Here is a 16,292-nt window from a genome sequence, read left to right on the forward strand (position 1 = left end):
AGATCAGAGCTCTATAGCAGACCACTCAAGGCACTTTTCTCCAAACCACGTAAACTATATAGGCATCACATGCTGGAACATGTTTGGGTTTCCAAGTTCAAGTGAATACTAAATTTTATTATACCGCATCCAAAGACAAAATTTTGTGCCTCCAGCTTTGTGGTAACATTATGGAAAAGTACCACATATGGCAGAAAAGGTCAGGTGTCCCAATACTTTTGTCTATAAAGTGTACATCATGTGGACTTCAGGCCTCTGTAGGGACATTAAATGTTGAAAGGTGTGTGGGAAATGGTGTCTTATCTCCAAAATGTATATGATAGCACAGATTTGGAAATCTGGACAAACCACAAAGGGTTAAAACAATAACATTTGGCATGTTGGGTTAAGGAAGAGAAGTTAGGTCATCATACACAGCCATTTATGGAAAAAATCAAACACAACAACAACAACAACAACAAAAAAAAACTCAAATCAAGTATTGTAGTGGAGGGGTGATGATTTGCACTTGTTTTGTCACCACAGGATCTGAGAAAAATTAAAGTCTACTATAATGAACTCTACTATATACCATAATGTTCTTAAGACAAATATCATGTTAAATGTCATTGATACAGCTGTTTAATCTGGGGGAAAAAAATCCAAAGCACACCAATGCATTGATAGTGACAAACTGAAACAATGTATAAAACGAGTGGAATAAAAAGATTGATAAACTTGAGTACTCATATTTTACCATAACATAAAGAAAATATTTGGGTTGTAAATTATCATTGATGAAAAAAAAAACGAGTGCAACAAAAGTACTGAACTGAGAAAATACTTCACTTTTGCAATTGGATTAAAATGTCTTTGGTAATATGCAGTATTCAATGTCACCGTTTTGACACTTTTGGAGTGCCTACACAGAGCCCTGGCCTCATCCCTATGTTTTACTTTGGAATAAATTGAAATAATTGTCAACATTTGGAACACATATATTGATATAATAAAAATAAAAAAAATAATAAAGTGCATGTAAGGTAACAGAAACATAATTTAACAATTATGTATTAACTATAGAGGTTGTTTATGAGACCAGGAAGGAAAAGTAAAAAAAAATGTATGGCTATAACAAAAAAAAAAAAAGTTTATCACTGTTGAATTCTAACCAATTCTTACTTGAAACATAAATGAATTTATAATTGCTGTAGGTGTCAGAATGTCTTGCAGTATTGGATTCATGTTGGTTGATAAGATGGCCAATCCACACTCAAGGAAATGACATCATTACTTTATAAATAAATGTCTTGCGTTCCTGAGCATTAATGCAAATACAAGTGCAATAAAGGGTAGTGAACTGTAGGCATATTTTATTTTACAACCAAATAAAAATGTTTATATTCATATTTTCTGTTTTCCTTTCTTTGAACACAGGTAAGTATAGAGTATATCACTGCAATAAAAATATAAAATGAGAAAGAAAATTCTAAAAAATTTTGTTCATTTATTTATTTATTATTTATAAAAAAAAATAGAAGCTGTTCTGGGAGTGACACTGGAGCAAAGATATCTCTCTGTGACAAAAGCGGAGCGTAAAACTGTAACTATCAGCTGCAAAGTGACCGGATTAACCCGTGACTATGTCCACTGGTACCAAAAGAAAGAAGGTGAAGCTCTCACAAGGATCCTGTATGTCAAAGCAGGAAGCAAACCCGAACATGATACTAACCATCCTGATGCAAAGGACTTTAGTGTGAGGATAGAGTCTAATAACTTTGACCTGAAGATAGAAAACCTGAAGAAAATTCACTCTGCAGTTTATTACTGTGCCAGCTGGGAGTATAACGACCACAGTGGCAGTAAATATTCTCAGTGTGTACAAAAACTCTGATAGAACATAATTTCAAGGAAACTCTTCAGAGGCCGGGTCTCAATGTCTTAAGTTTCTAAGCATTATTAAAAAATACACATTAGCAATATGCTAACCAGTAGGCCTAATTACTCGAGAACAAGGCATGTGAGAAAACGTGATATAACAAGTTAATGTAGATGCTTAATGTCATTTTTGTTACAAATTATGCCTTTAATACAGGAAGGTCTTCTCTGCTGGCCTAAACACTATCAGATTAATGTTACCAATATTCCCAATATTTGTTTACCAGGGTTTCTTTCGGGTGCACTGCTACAAGTGTCTGTTTATGTTGGAGTTTCTATCTAATCAGATTTCAGCTATTACATTTTATGTTTCCAGGATCTATATCTGCTGTGAGGCCTTTAAAAATGAACACTGTGGGCACTTGCAGCAGACGCTGTTGCTTTAACCAATCAGATTGCATCGAGCAGGGATCCAATAACACAACATTTTCATCTCCTTTGACTGTATGTTTAAAGAGTGCACTAGTCAGAGCAAACTACACAAGCTCAAATATATTCATGTGAATTTAATAACTGTTTTATCATTACATATTTTTTCGTAAAATTTCGATTTTTTTACTATAACCATGGTGTTAGAATGATGGTATTAAGGGGTGGATTGATTCAGGTAGGACACACCGCTGAAGGCCTAGGTGTGACATGCATGACCTGCCACTGGATGTCAGTGACAAATAAAATTTCCCTGCAACTTTGCCCAGGCAATCAATGCAGATGTGACTTATATGCATCAAATGCAAGAATTCCTCTGCACCTTGCCACAATATTCAGTGACGTTTATCACTAACCAACTTCTATGCATTTGGTGTAGGAGCTCCCCAAAAAAACTTTCTTTTGCTTCTATGAGTTTACCACGCAACCATACACTGTAACAGTTTTTTTTTTCTCTAATTAAATGACAGATGAGCCAACTGCCATGTGAATCTGGAATAATCTACACAGGTGTTTTGAACTATCTAAAAGACACTTCCTAGAAGCTGTGCACCCCTTCCCCAATCCACATCCCATTGGTTAGGCTTCACTGCATCTGACAGAATTTGTAATCATTGTAAGTGACCGAACAGCACATGGTTCAGTTTGGTCTTAATGCTATTGATGCTATTACTTTCTTGCCTAATACCCATTAGACCTTACCGGCAGTCAAAGATAAATAAGTCCCTGTGTTAAAGCAGTCATTGTAATTCAACTTACAAATTATGGATTTTATCCCTTTGGTGTTAAACACCATCAGTATGTGTGATAACATTTTCTGTGCTTTGTGGGCTGGTTTATGGTTTGCCACTGAATGTGCATACAACCTTCATGAAAACAATGGTTTGTGTCTGGACTGATTGAAACACTGTTTATCGGCACCTTATAATGGGTGCGAGTAAATGAATATATTGTCCCCCTCAATCAGTAACAATTATGCAACTAAAATGTTCTATTTATTTAATAATATATTAGATAAAAAATAAAAAAATAAAGAAATAAATGAAAGAGAAGCATATTGTATAATAAATGTTTAAACTACAAATACTGCATCAAGCTGGCACTGTTGGACTCTGTTGGCAAGGCGTCTACCTGCTCCAAGGGCTGCCATATCGTGGTTAACCATGTAACTTCTTCATCTTCACTTCACTAATTAAGACCAAAGTAACCTCAAAATTCCAATTAACATTAAAAAAGGAAGTCTTTTTTAATCAAAAACTATGAATAAGCTTTTAACTAGATGGCCTCAATGAGAAAAAACTATAAGCTAAACATTCCTAGAACTACCTCAAATACTGAATGTCTTGCATTCTTGTTTATTAGTATTAAATTTTCCTTTAGTAATAATGACTAGGAAATCATTCATACACCAAGTCTGGGGATTAATACTGGCTGGGTGACTTGGTTGCCAATCCCCTCCCCAGGAAATGACGTCATTACTTTATAAGTGAGATGTATGTTGTAAACTTGCTGTAAACAGATGAAATAAAGTGCGGAACTAAGAGCATATTTTATTTACCAAATCAAAATGCTTATAATAATATATGCTTTTTTCCTCTTTTTGGTCACAGGTAAGTATCACAGCATAGCAATAAAAATAAATAAATAAATAAAGAACAGAAAAGTAAATATCAGAGTTTACAGAATCTTTTGTTTGTGGTTTTTTTTTTTTTTTACAGAAGCCATTTTGGGAGTAACACTGGAGCAAAAAGATCTTTCAACCGCATCACTCCACTGCCCTCCCTCTCATTCACACACATGTACTCTGTCTTACTCCTACTGACTTTCATTCCCCTTCTCTCCAGCGCATATCTCCACCTCTCCAGGCTCTTCTCAACCTGCTCTCTACTCTCACCACAAATCACAATATCATCTGCAAACATCATAGTCCAGGGAGACTCCTGTCTGACCTCGTCCGTCAACCTGTCCATCACCACTGCAAACAGGAAAGGGCTCAGGGCCGATCCTTGATGCAGTCCAACCTTCACCCTGAACCAGTCTGTCGTACCTACTGCACACTTCACTGCCGTCACACTGTCCTCATACATGTCCTGCACCATCCTCACATACTTCTCTGAAACACCTGACTTCCTCATACAATACCACAACTCCTCTCTCGGCACCCTGTCGTACGCTTTCTCTAAATCCACAAATACACAATGCAGCTCCTTCTGTCCTTCTCTATACTTCTCCATCAACATCCTCAAAGCAAATAAGGCATCTGTGGTGCTCTTCCTCGGCATGAAACCATACTGTTGCTCACAGATGGTCACCTCTTCTCTCAGCCTGGCTTCCACTACTCTTACCTATAACTTCATGGTGTGACTGATCAACTTAATTCCCCTGTAGTTACTGCAGGTCTGCACATCTCCCTTATGCTTAAAGATCGGTACCAGCACACTCCTTCTCCATTCCTCAGGCATCCTCTCCCCTTCCAGAATCCTGTTAAACAATCTGGTTAAAAACTCCACTGCCATCTCTCCTAAACATCTCCACGCTTCTACCGGTATGTCATCTGGTCCAACCGACTTTCCATTCTTCATCCTCTTAATCGCTGCTCTCACTTCCTCCTTACTAATCCTATCTACATCCTGCTTCACCAACTCCACATCCTCCAACCTTCTCTCTCTCTGATTTTCCTCATTTATCAGCTGCTCAAAATACTCCCTCCATCTTCTCAACACACTCTCCTCACTAGTCAACACATTTCCCTCTCCATCCTTTATTGCTCTAACTTGCAGTACATCCTTCCCAGCTCGGTCCCTCTGCTTGGCCAATCGGTATAAATCCTTTTCTCCTTCCTTAGTGTCCAATCTCTTATACAGTTCCTCATATGCCTTTTCCTTGGCTTTCGCCACATCCCTTTTAACCTGCTGCCGCATCTCCTTGTACTCCTGCCTACTCTTCTCATCACTCTGTCGATCCCACTTCTGTTTTGCCAATCTCTTTCCCCTAATGCTCTCCTGCACTTCCTCATTCCACCACCACGTCTCCTTGTCTTGCTTTCTATTTCCAGATGTCACACCAAGTACTTTTCTAGCTGCCTCCCTCATCACTCCTGCAGTAGTTGCCCAATCATCCGGCACCTCTTCACCACCACCAAGCCCCTGTCTGACCTCTTCCCTGAACCTCACACTACACTCTTCCTCCTTCCGTTTCCACCATCTTATTCTTCTTTCAAACCTTACTTTCCTCCTCTTCTTCTTCGCCTCCAAAACCATCCTACAGACCACCATCCGATGCTGTCTAGCTACACTGTCCCCCGCCAACACCTTACAGTCTCCAATCTCCTTCAGGTTGCATCTCCTACACAGAAGATAATCCACCTGTGTGCACCTTCCTCCACTCTTATACATCACCCTATGATCCTCCTTCTTCTTAAAATACGTGTTCACCACTGCCATTTCCATCCTTTTAGCAAAATCTACCACCATCTGCCCTTCCACATTCCTCTCCTTAAAACCATACCTACCCATCACCTCCTCATCACCTCTGTTCCCCTCACCTACATGCCCATTAAAGTCTGCCCCAATCACCAATCGTTCTTTCCTAGGTACACCATCTACCACTTCATCTAATTCACTCCAGAATCTTTCTTTCTCCTCCATCTCACAGCCAACTTGTGGAGCATAGGCACTGATGACATTTATCATCATCCCTTCAACTTCCACCTTCACGATCATCACCCTATCAGAAACTCTCTTCACCTCCACTACACTCTTACTGTACGCTTCCTTCAGAATCACCCCTACACCATTTCTCTTCCCATCCACACCATGATAAAACAGTTTAAACCCACCTCCAATGTTCCTGGCCTTACTCCCTTTCCACTTGGTCTCCTGAACACACAACACATCTACCTTTCTCCTCTCCATCATATCAGCTATTTTTCTCCCTTTACCCGTCATAGTACCAACATTTAAAGTACCAACCCGAACCTCTACTCTCCTACACTGCTCCTTTTCCTGCCGTCTCTGTAGACGCCTTACTCCTCTCCTTCTCCTCCTTCGGCCAACAGTAGCCCAATTTCCACCGGTACCCTGTCGGCTAACGATACCTGTGGCGGTCGTTGTTAACCCGGGCCTCGACCGATCCGGTATGAAATTCTCATTTGTGATCCGCATATTTGATTTGGCACATGTTTTACGCTGGATGCCCTTCCTAACGCAACCCTCCCCATTTACCCGGGCTTGGGACCGGCACTAACAGTACACTGGCTTGTGCCCCCCTAATGGCTGGGTTGAAACTTTAAAACATATACAGGTATAATAATTTGTAATATTATAAAAATGTATTGTAATCAGATTTTTAGATTAAAAGTCAAGTGTTTATTCAATAATAAGAAAATACCTCAAAATTTGCCTGACAAGGAGGCCAATCCCCACCTCAGGAAATGACATCATTACTTTATATTTCTAGGACTCCAGTTCTATACTAGCATTACAGCAATACCAGGTGCATTAAAGAGTGCTAAAAGAACAGTATATTACAGATAAATGACAATGTTTTTAACCATATATGCCGTGCTCTTCTCTTTGGTCACAGGTAAGTATTATAACACAGGAAAAAAAACCTACAACCCAGATGTGCTGTTTTATTGATTTTTATTTTTTTTTTAAACAGAAGCTGTTCTGGGAGTGATACTGGAGCAAAAAGATCTCTCCATAACAAAAGAGAAGGACAAAAGTATGTATATCAGCTGCAGTGTGAAACAATTATCCAACACATATGTCCACTGGTACCAAAAGAAAGAAGGAGAAGCTCTGAGAAGGATCCTATATGTCAGCCATGGAAGCAAATCTGTTCATGATACCAGCCATCCTGAAGCAAAGGACTTTGATGTGAGAATACAGTCTGAAAATTACGATCTGAAGATAGCAAGCCTCAAGAAAAGTCACTCAGGGGTTTATTTCTGTGCCAGCTGGGAGACCAGCTCCCACACTGATAGTAAATATTCACAATGTGTACAAAAACCCTGATTTGTATTAATACTGTTTTCTACATTTCTCTGCTTCATATACAATTATAGACTTATATTTACTTTATTTACATTATTTACTAAATAAACATCAGACCTTTCTCCAAAATTACAGTAAAGTGTGCTTTTTTTGCATATCTATTAAAAATTGGCATGGGAGAGCCTTTAACCAGTTAAATTGCTTACAGTAAGAAATCGCTGGGTGGCTAGCGATTCAATATTTCAGAAAACCATTGGGCAGTCACACATCCTAGAGTTTAACAATGGTCTTAAGAATGGTATGTGCTTTTTGAGCCTCACACATTTAGTGCCAATTTGCTCATATAATTCCCTCCACTCTTCTGGGATAATGTTCCACTGGATTTTCAAATGTGCTTATTGGCATTTGATCAGCCACAAGGGTGTTAGTAAAGTCAGATACTAAGGTACAGTAGGTGAGGTGAGGAGGCCTGGTGGTGCAGTGCTTTAATTCATCCCAAAGGTGTTCAGTAGGGTTGAGATCAGAGCTCTATAGCAGACCACTCAAGGCACTTTTCTCCAAACCACGTAAACTATATAGGCATCACATGCTGGAACATGTTTGGGTTTCCAAGTTCAAGTGAATACTAAATTTTATTATACCGCATCCAAAGACAAAATTTTGTGCCTCCAGCTTTGTGGTAACATTATGGAAAAGTACCACATATGGCAGAAAAGGTCAGGTGTCCCAATACTTTTGTCTATAAAGTGTACATCATGTGGACTTCAGGCCTCTGTAGGGACATTAAATGTTGAAAGGTGTGTGGGAAATGGTGTCTTATCTCCAAAATGTATATGATAGCACAGATTTGGAAATCTGGACAAACCACAAAGGGTTAAAACAATAACATTTGGCATGTTGGGTTAAGGAAGAGAAGTTAGGTCATCATACACAGCCATTTATGGAAAAAATCAAACACAACAACAACAACAACAACAAAAAAAAACTCAAATCAAGTATTGTAGTGGAGGGGTGATGATTTGCACTTGTTTTGTCACCACAGGATCTGAGAAAAATTAAAGTCTACTATAATGAACTCTACTATATACCATAATGTTCTTAAGACAAATATCATGTTAAATGTCATTGATACAGCTGTTTAATCTGGGGGAAAAAAATCCAAAGCACACCAATGCATTGATAGTGACAAACTGAAACAATGTATAAAACGAGTGGAATAAAAAGATTGATAAACTTGAGTACTCATATTTTACCATAACATAAAGAAAATATTTGGGTTGTAAATTATCATTGATGAAAAAAAAAACGAGTGCAACAAAAGTACTGAACTGAGAAAATACTTCACTTTTGCAATTGGATTAAAATGTCTTTGGTAATATGCAGTATTCAATGTCACCGTTTTGACACTTTTGGAGTGCCTACACAGAGCCCTGGCCTCATCCCTATGTTTTACTTTGGAATAAATTGAAATAATTGTCAACATTTGGAACACATATATTGATATAATAAAAATAAAAAAAATAATAAAGTGCATGTAAGGTAACAGAAACATAATTTAACAATTATGTATTAACTATAGAGGTTGTTTATGAGACCAGGAAGGAAAAGTAAAAAAAAATGTATGGCTATAACAAAAAAAAAAAAAGTTTATCACTGTTGAATTCTAACCAATTCTTACTTGAAACATAAATGAATTTATAATTTCTGTAGGTGTCAGAATGTCTTGCAGTATTGGATTCATGTTGGTTGATAAGATGGCCAATCCACACTCAAGGAAATGACATCATTACTTTATAAATAAATGTCTTGCGTTCCTGAGCATTAATGCAAATACAAGTGCAATAAAGGGTAGTGAACTGTAGGCATATTTTATTTTACAACCAAATAAAAATGTTTATATTCATATTTTCTGTTTTCCTTTCTTTGAACACAGGTAAGTATAGAGTATATCACTGCAATAAAAATATAAAATGAGAAAGAAAATTCTAAAAAATTTTGTTCATTTATTTATTTATTATTTATAAAAAAAAATAGAAGCTGTTCTGGGAGTGACACTGGAGCAAAGATATCTCTCTGTGACAAAAGCGGAGCGTAAAACTGTAACTATCAGCTGCAAAGTGACCGGATTAACCCGTGACTATGTCCACTGGTACCAAAAGAAAGAAGGTGAAGCTCTCACAAGGATCCTGTATGTCAAAGCAGGAAGCAAACCCGAACATGATACTAACCATCCTGATGCAAAGGACTTTAGTGTGAGGATAGAGTCTAATAACTTTGACCTGAAGATAGAAAACCTGAAGAAAATTCACTCTGCAGTTTATTACTGTGCCAGCTGGGAGTATAACGACCACAGTGGCAGTAAATATTCTCAGTGTGTACAAAAACTCTGATAGAACATAATTTCAAGGAAACTCTTCAGAGGCCGGGTCTCAATGTCTTAAGTTTCTAAGCATTATTAAAAAATACACATTAGCAATATGCTAACCAGTAGGCCTAATTACTCGAGAACAAGGCATGTGAGAAAACGTGATATAACAAGTTAATGTAGATGCTTAATGTCATTTTTGTTACAAATTATGCCTTTAATACAGGAAGGTCTTCTCTGCTGGCCTAAACACTATCAGATTAATGTTACCAATATTCCCAATATTTGTTTACCAGGGTTTCTTTCGGGTGCACTGCTACAAGTGTCTGTTTATGTTGGAGTTTCTATCTAATCAGATTTCAGCTATTACATTTTATGTTTCCAGGATCTATATCTGCTGTGAGGCCTTTAAAAATGAACACTGTGGGCACTTGCAGCAGACGCTGTTGCTTTAACCAATCAGATTGCGTCGAGCAGGGATCCAATAACACAACATTTTCATCTCCTTTGACTGTATGTTTAAAGAGTGCACTAGTCAGAGCAAACTACACAAGCTCAAATATATTCATGTGAATTTAATAACTGTTTTATCATTACATATTTTTTCGTAAAATTTTGATTTTTTTACTATAACCATGGTGTTAGAATGATGGTATTAAGGGGTGGATTGATTCAGGTAGGACACACCGCTGAAGGCCTAGGTGTGACATGCATGACCTGCCACTGGATGTCAGTGACAAATAAAATTTCCCTGCAACTTTGCCCAGGCAATCAATGCAGATGTGACTTATATGCATCAAATGCAAGAATTCCTCTGCACCTTGCCACAATATTCAGTGACGTTTATCACTAACCAACTTCTATGCATTTGGTGTAGGAGCTCCCCAAAAAAACTTTCTTTTGCTTCTATGAGTTTACCACGCAACCATACACTGTAACAGTTTTTTTTTTCTCTAATTAAATGACAGATGAGCCAACTGCCATGTGAATCTGGAATAATCTACACAGGTGTTTTGAACTATCTAAAAGACACTTCCTAGAAGCTGTGCACCCCTTCCCCAATCCACATCCCATTGGTTAGGCTTCACTGCATCTGACAGAATTTGTAATCATTGTAAGTGACCGAACAGCACATGGTTCAGTTTGGTCTTAATGCTATTGATGCTATTACTTTCTTGCCTAATACCCATTAGACCTTACCGGCAGTCAAAGATAAATAAGTCCCTGTGTTAAAGCAGTCATTGTAATTCAACTTACAAATTATGGATTTTATCCCTTTGGTGTTAAACACCATCAGTACGTGTGATAACATTTTCTGTGCTTTGTGGGCTGGTTTATGGTTTGCCACTGAATGTGCATACAACCTTCATGAAAACAATGGTTTGTGTCTGGACTGATTGAAACACTGTTTATCGGCACCTTATAATGGGTGCGAGTAAATGAATATATTGTCCCCCTCAATCAGTAACAATTATGCAACTAAAATGTTCTATTTATTTAATAATATATTAGATAAAAAATAAAAAAATAAAGAAATAAATGAAAGAGAAGCATATTGTATAATAAATGTTTAAACTACAAATACTGCATCAAGCTGGCACTGTTGGACTCTGTTGGCAAGGCGTCTACCTGCTCCAAGGGCTGCCATATCGTGGTTAACCATGTAACTTCTTCATCTTCACTTCACTAATTAAGACCAAAGTAACCTAAAAATTCCAATTAACATTAAAAAAGGAAGTCTTTTTTAATCAAAAACTATGAATAAGCTTTTAACTAGATGGCCTCAATGAGAAAAAACTATAAGCTAAACATTCCTAGAACTACCTCAAATACTGAATGTCTTGCATTCTTGTTTATTAGTATTAAATTTTCCTTTAGTAATAATGATTAGGAAATAATTCATACACCAAGTCTGGGGATTAATACTGGCTGGGTGACTTGGTTGCCAATCCCCTCCCCAGGAAATGACGTCATTACTTTATAAGTGAGATGTATGTTGTAAACTTGCTGTAAACAGATGAAATAAAGTGCGGAACTAAGAGCATATTTTATTTACCAAATCAAAATGCTTATAATAATATATGCTTTTTTCCTCTTTTTGGTCACAGGTAAGTATCACAGCATAGCAATAAAAATAAATAAATAAATAAAGAACAGAAAAGTAAATATCAGAGTTTACAGAATCTTTTGTTTGTGGTTTTTTTTTTTTTTTACAGAAGCCATTTTGGGAGTAACACTGGAGCAAAAAGATCTTTCACTGACCAAAGATTTAGACAAATCTGTAACTATTAGCTGCAATGTGACCGGGTTAACAACTGAATATGTCCACTGGTACCAAAAGAAAGAAGGTGATGCCCTCAGAAGGATTATCTATGTAAAAACTGGAAGCTCGGCTTTTCCTGATAATAGCCATCCTGAAGCAAAGGACTTCAGTGTGAGGATACAGTCTGATAATTATGATCTGAAGATAGCACGCCTCAAGAAAAGTCACTCAGCAGTTTATTACTGTGCCAGCTGGGAGACAGGCTCCCACAGTGAGAATAAATATCCACAGCGTGTACAATAACCTGCACTGTACACAACTGCAACAGAAATTCTGATTTAATATACACACAAGAGTCTCAATACAAAATGTATTTAAACACTGATAATTTTGATGTGTTTCTAATGTAAAGATTCATTACTCCCAGGAAAGATTTGTGTCTTAACAGTCTTACTATCTGTAACAGTAGAAATTTCCTTCCCTTTCTGCACTCACCAAACACACATTGTGTACAAGCCTAAGTAATGTAGCCTCATAGATCACTCAGTCTAACAGTATGAGTCTGAATTTTTTAAATATATAGTAATATATATATTAAATATATAAAAAATCTATACAAGAAAAAAAAACATTATTGACAATATCAAGGATTAAATTGTTTTATATACAATTAGTTCATAAATGAATGTTACGTATTCTAGTAAAACTTTACAATAAGGCTACATTAGTAAACACAAATGGAAATTCACAGCGAATATATATGCAGTATGTATAATATCATATAAATATTATGCAGGTGGGTTTGTTGGGTCTGTGTGAATCAGAACATTATTTTTTTTCAAAAATGTCCTGAAAAACAACTGCACTAAACAATGTAGCTACACCTAAGCTGAGATGGAAAAAGAGAGAAAAAATAACACCCTAGTAACAGACCATATAAATGCATGGAAGGAAAAGTATTTCTTACTATTAAACAGTTCTTACAGTTGCTACTAGACTCCCAGTAGCTAGAAAATGAAGTGTACAGTAGCAAGTAAACTAGAAACAAAAAATACTAACAGTGGAAACAGCAACTTCATGCGCTTTTTTATGTACCAAAATTCAGACCAACAAAAAAGTGAAAAACTTAAAGTCAGACGTTTTAAGACCCATCTAATAATACAAAATTAATTAATATATATATGTATATATATATATATATATATATATATATATATATATATATATATATATATATATATATATATATATATATATATATATATATATAATTATAATTTTTTTTACTTTCTTTTTTTTTTTTTTTACTTATAAGCAAACCTATATTTAATGGCAAATGTCTTAAAATGTTGTTAATATTGTTTTTTCATTATTCATTAAATAATAAATGCAACATGTCTTGGTTAATGTTGAATGACAAGGTGGCCATCCTCCACCCCAGGAAATGACATCATTACTTCATAAAGGAAAAGAATCATGTTTTACAGCATTCATGAAATATAGGTGGTGAAATACGAACATATTTTATTTTACAAGCAAATCAAAATGTCTATAGGCACATACACTGTTTTACTCTTCTGTCTGGTCACAGGTAAAGATCATATCACAGCACTAAACTGAAAAAGGGGAAAACATAACATATGATGCTCCCAGAATGTTTAAAAAAATAATAGAAATGTATTCTGTTTTATTGATTAATGTTTTATGTCTTTACAGAAGTTGTTTTGGGAGTGACACTGGAGCAAAAGGATCTCTCCATGACAAAAGAGGAAGAGAAAAGTTTGTATATCGGCTGCAATGTGAAAGGATTAACCAGTAGCTATGTCCACTGGTACCAAAAGAAAGAGGGTGAAGCATTCAAAAGGATTCTATATGTAAAAACAGGAAGCCCAGCTGTTCCTGATAACAGCCATCCTGAAGCCAGTGATTTTGATGTGAGGATACAGTCTGATAATTATGATCTGAAAATAGCAAACCTGAAGAAACGTCACTCAGCAGTTTATTACTGCGCCAGCTGGGCAGGCTCCCACAGTGAGTGAAAATATCCACAGAGTGTACAGAAACCTGCACTGTACACAACCACAACAGAAATACAGCTTTGAATATATACAAATTAAACTCTCCAATAGTCTAAAAGCAAAATGTATTTAAACACTAATAACTTCTTTATTTAATATGTTTCTAAAATAAATGGTCAATCTTAAAAAAAAAATTCCAGTGAATATCTGTGTTATGAAGTCTTCTTCTTCTTCTTCTTCTTCTTCTTCTTCTTCTTCTTCTTCTTCTTCTTCGTCTTCGTCTTCTTCTTCTTCTTCTTCTTCTTCTTCTTTCTTTTTCTTCTTCTTCTTTCGGCTTCTCCCATTAGGGGTCGCCACAGCGGATCATCCTTTTGATTCGTGATCCGCATATGTTTTACTTTGAAGTCTTTATATCTAAAAAAATAAAGAAATACATGTTTTCTTCTTTCCTTTTCAGCACTGTGTAAACATGCATAGTGTATTATCCTATGGAATGTATCATCATAGATCTCTTGGTCTTACAGAATACATATCTACCACTTAGATATATAATCTGTACAAGAACAAAAAAACAAATATTACTGACAATGACAGGGATTGGATTGTTTTTCACATATTATGAATTATGATTCCTAAATGTTTATTTAGAGAAGTAAAATGTGTAATTATAGTGTTACATATTCTAGGAAAACTTAACAATAAGATGACATTAGTAAACACAAAAGAGTATCCATCCACTTCTAAAGGTCACTGGGTACAGGGAATATATGCATTATGTACAGTATATCAACATATAAAATGCTATTAGTATTAGTATTGTAGTAGTAGTATTGGTTGTTTATTAATCATTAAATAACAAATGCAACAAGTCTGGGTTAATGGTGGATGACAAGGTGGCTAATCCCCACCCCAGGAAATGACATCATTACTTCATAAAGAAAAAGAATCATATTCAACAACACTACTTCAAAAAACAGTGGTGAAATACGAACATATTTTATTTCACAACCAAATCAAAATGTCTTTCAGCATATATGCTGTTTTACTCTTCTATTTGGTCACAGGTAAAGATCATATCACAGCACTAAACTGAAAAAGGAAGAAAACATAATATAAGACGCTCCCAGAATGTTTAAACAAATAATAGAAAACATAGCAAAATATCTGTTTTATGCATTCATCTTTTGTGTTTTTTTTTTATTATTATTTTTTACAGAAGCTGTTTTGGGAGTGGAACTGGAGCAAAAAGATCTCTCCATGACAAAAATGGAAGGCAAAACTGTAACTATCAGCTGCAGTGTGACTAAATTATCCACTAGCTATGTCCACTGGTACCAAAAGAAAGAAGGTGAAGCATTCAAAAGGATTCTATATGTAAAAAAAGGAAGCCCAGCTGTTCCTGATAACAGCCATCCTGAAGCCAAGGATTATGATGTGAGGACAAAGTCTGATAATTATGATCTGATGATAGCAAGCCTGAAGAAAAGTCACTCAGCAGTTTATTACTGCGCCAGCTGGGGAACAGGCTCCCACAGTGAGAATAAATATCCACAGAGTGTACAGAAAACGGCACTGTACACAATCACAACAGAAATACAGCTTTTAATATGCATGCATGAAATTCTCCAATAGTCTCAAAACTAAATTCATTTAAACACTGATAACATCAAAATGTCTTGAAGTCTTAATATCTGTAAAAGTAGAGATGACGTTTTCCTCTTTCCCTTACTACAATATGGCTAAATGGAATGCAGCATCATAGATCACTCAGTCTAACAGAGTCTGTCCACTTAAAAATACAATTATCACAGAATCACAAATACCAACAGAGGCAACAGCAAACTTATGAGCTTTTTTAGTAACAAAAAGTAGAATATTGGACACACAGAAACCTGAAAACTATAAACTTAAAGTAAGACATTTTAATACCAATCTATTGATACAAAATGTATCAACATCCCTCCATTTTATAATTTTTTTTATTATAAGCAAACCTATGATTAGGTGGCTTAAATCAATGGAAAATATTTTTTAACTACTTCTAATGACAAATGTTTTGCAACGTTCTTAGTACTGTTTGTTTATTAATCATTAAATAACAAGTCTGGGTTAGAGGTGGATGACAGGATGGCCAACCTCCACTCCAGGAAATGACATCATTACTTTATAAAGAAAAAGAATAATATTCTACACCATGAATTCAAGAACAGGTGGTGAAATAAGAACAGAATCTATTTTACAACCAAATCAAAATGTCTTTGGGCATATATGCTGTTTTACTCTTCTATTTGGTTACAGGTGAA

The 16,292-nt window shown here is 36.0% G+C and overlaps 1 protein-coding gene across 14 annotated transcripts in view; it reads left to right on the top strand.

The window, feature by feature from the left end:
- The window catches only part of LOC310726343 (immunoglobulin lambda-1 light chain-like), a 103,069-nt gene that overhangs the window by 37,165 nt on the left and 49,612 nt on the right, over positions 1-16,292 (top strand). For 2 of the 14 annotated variants that reach the window (XM_083541827.1, XM_083541831.1), the window contains exon 1: positions 16,164-16,287. The exons of 7 other annotated variants lie outside the window; for them this stretch is intronic. In XM_083541827.1, the coding sequence (XP_083397953.1) occupies positions 16,242-16,287 (46 nt within the window). In that variant the 5' untranslated portion in view covers positions 16,164-16,241. Of the gene's footprint in view, positions 1-11,712; positions 11,817-11,924; positions 12,243-13,443; positions 13,563-13,687; positions 14,003-14,912; positions 15,054-15,205; positions 15,524-16,163; positions 16,288-16,292 lie in introns of those variants that run through there. 5 more of the 14 variants (XM_083541825.1, XM_083541826.1, XM_083541833.1 and 2 more) reach the window with 5 other exon arrangements.

Source organism: Silurus aristotelis (genome assembly GCF_946808225.1).
Source record: "Silurus aristotelis genome assembly, chromosome: 5".
Lineage (NCBI taxonomy): Eukaryota > Metazoa > Chordata > Actinopteri > Siluriformes > Siluridae > Silurus > Silurus aristotelis.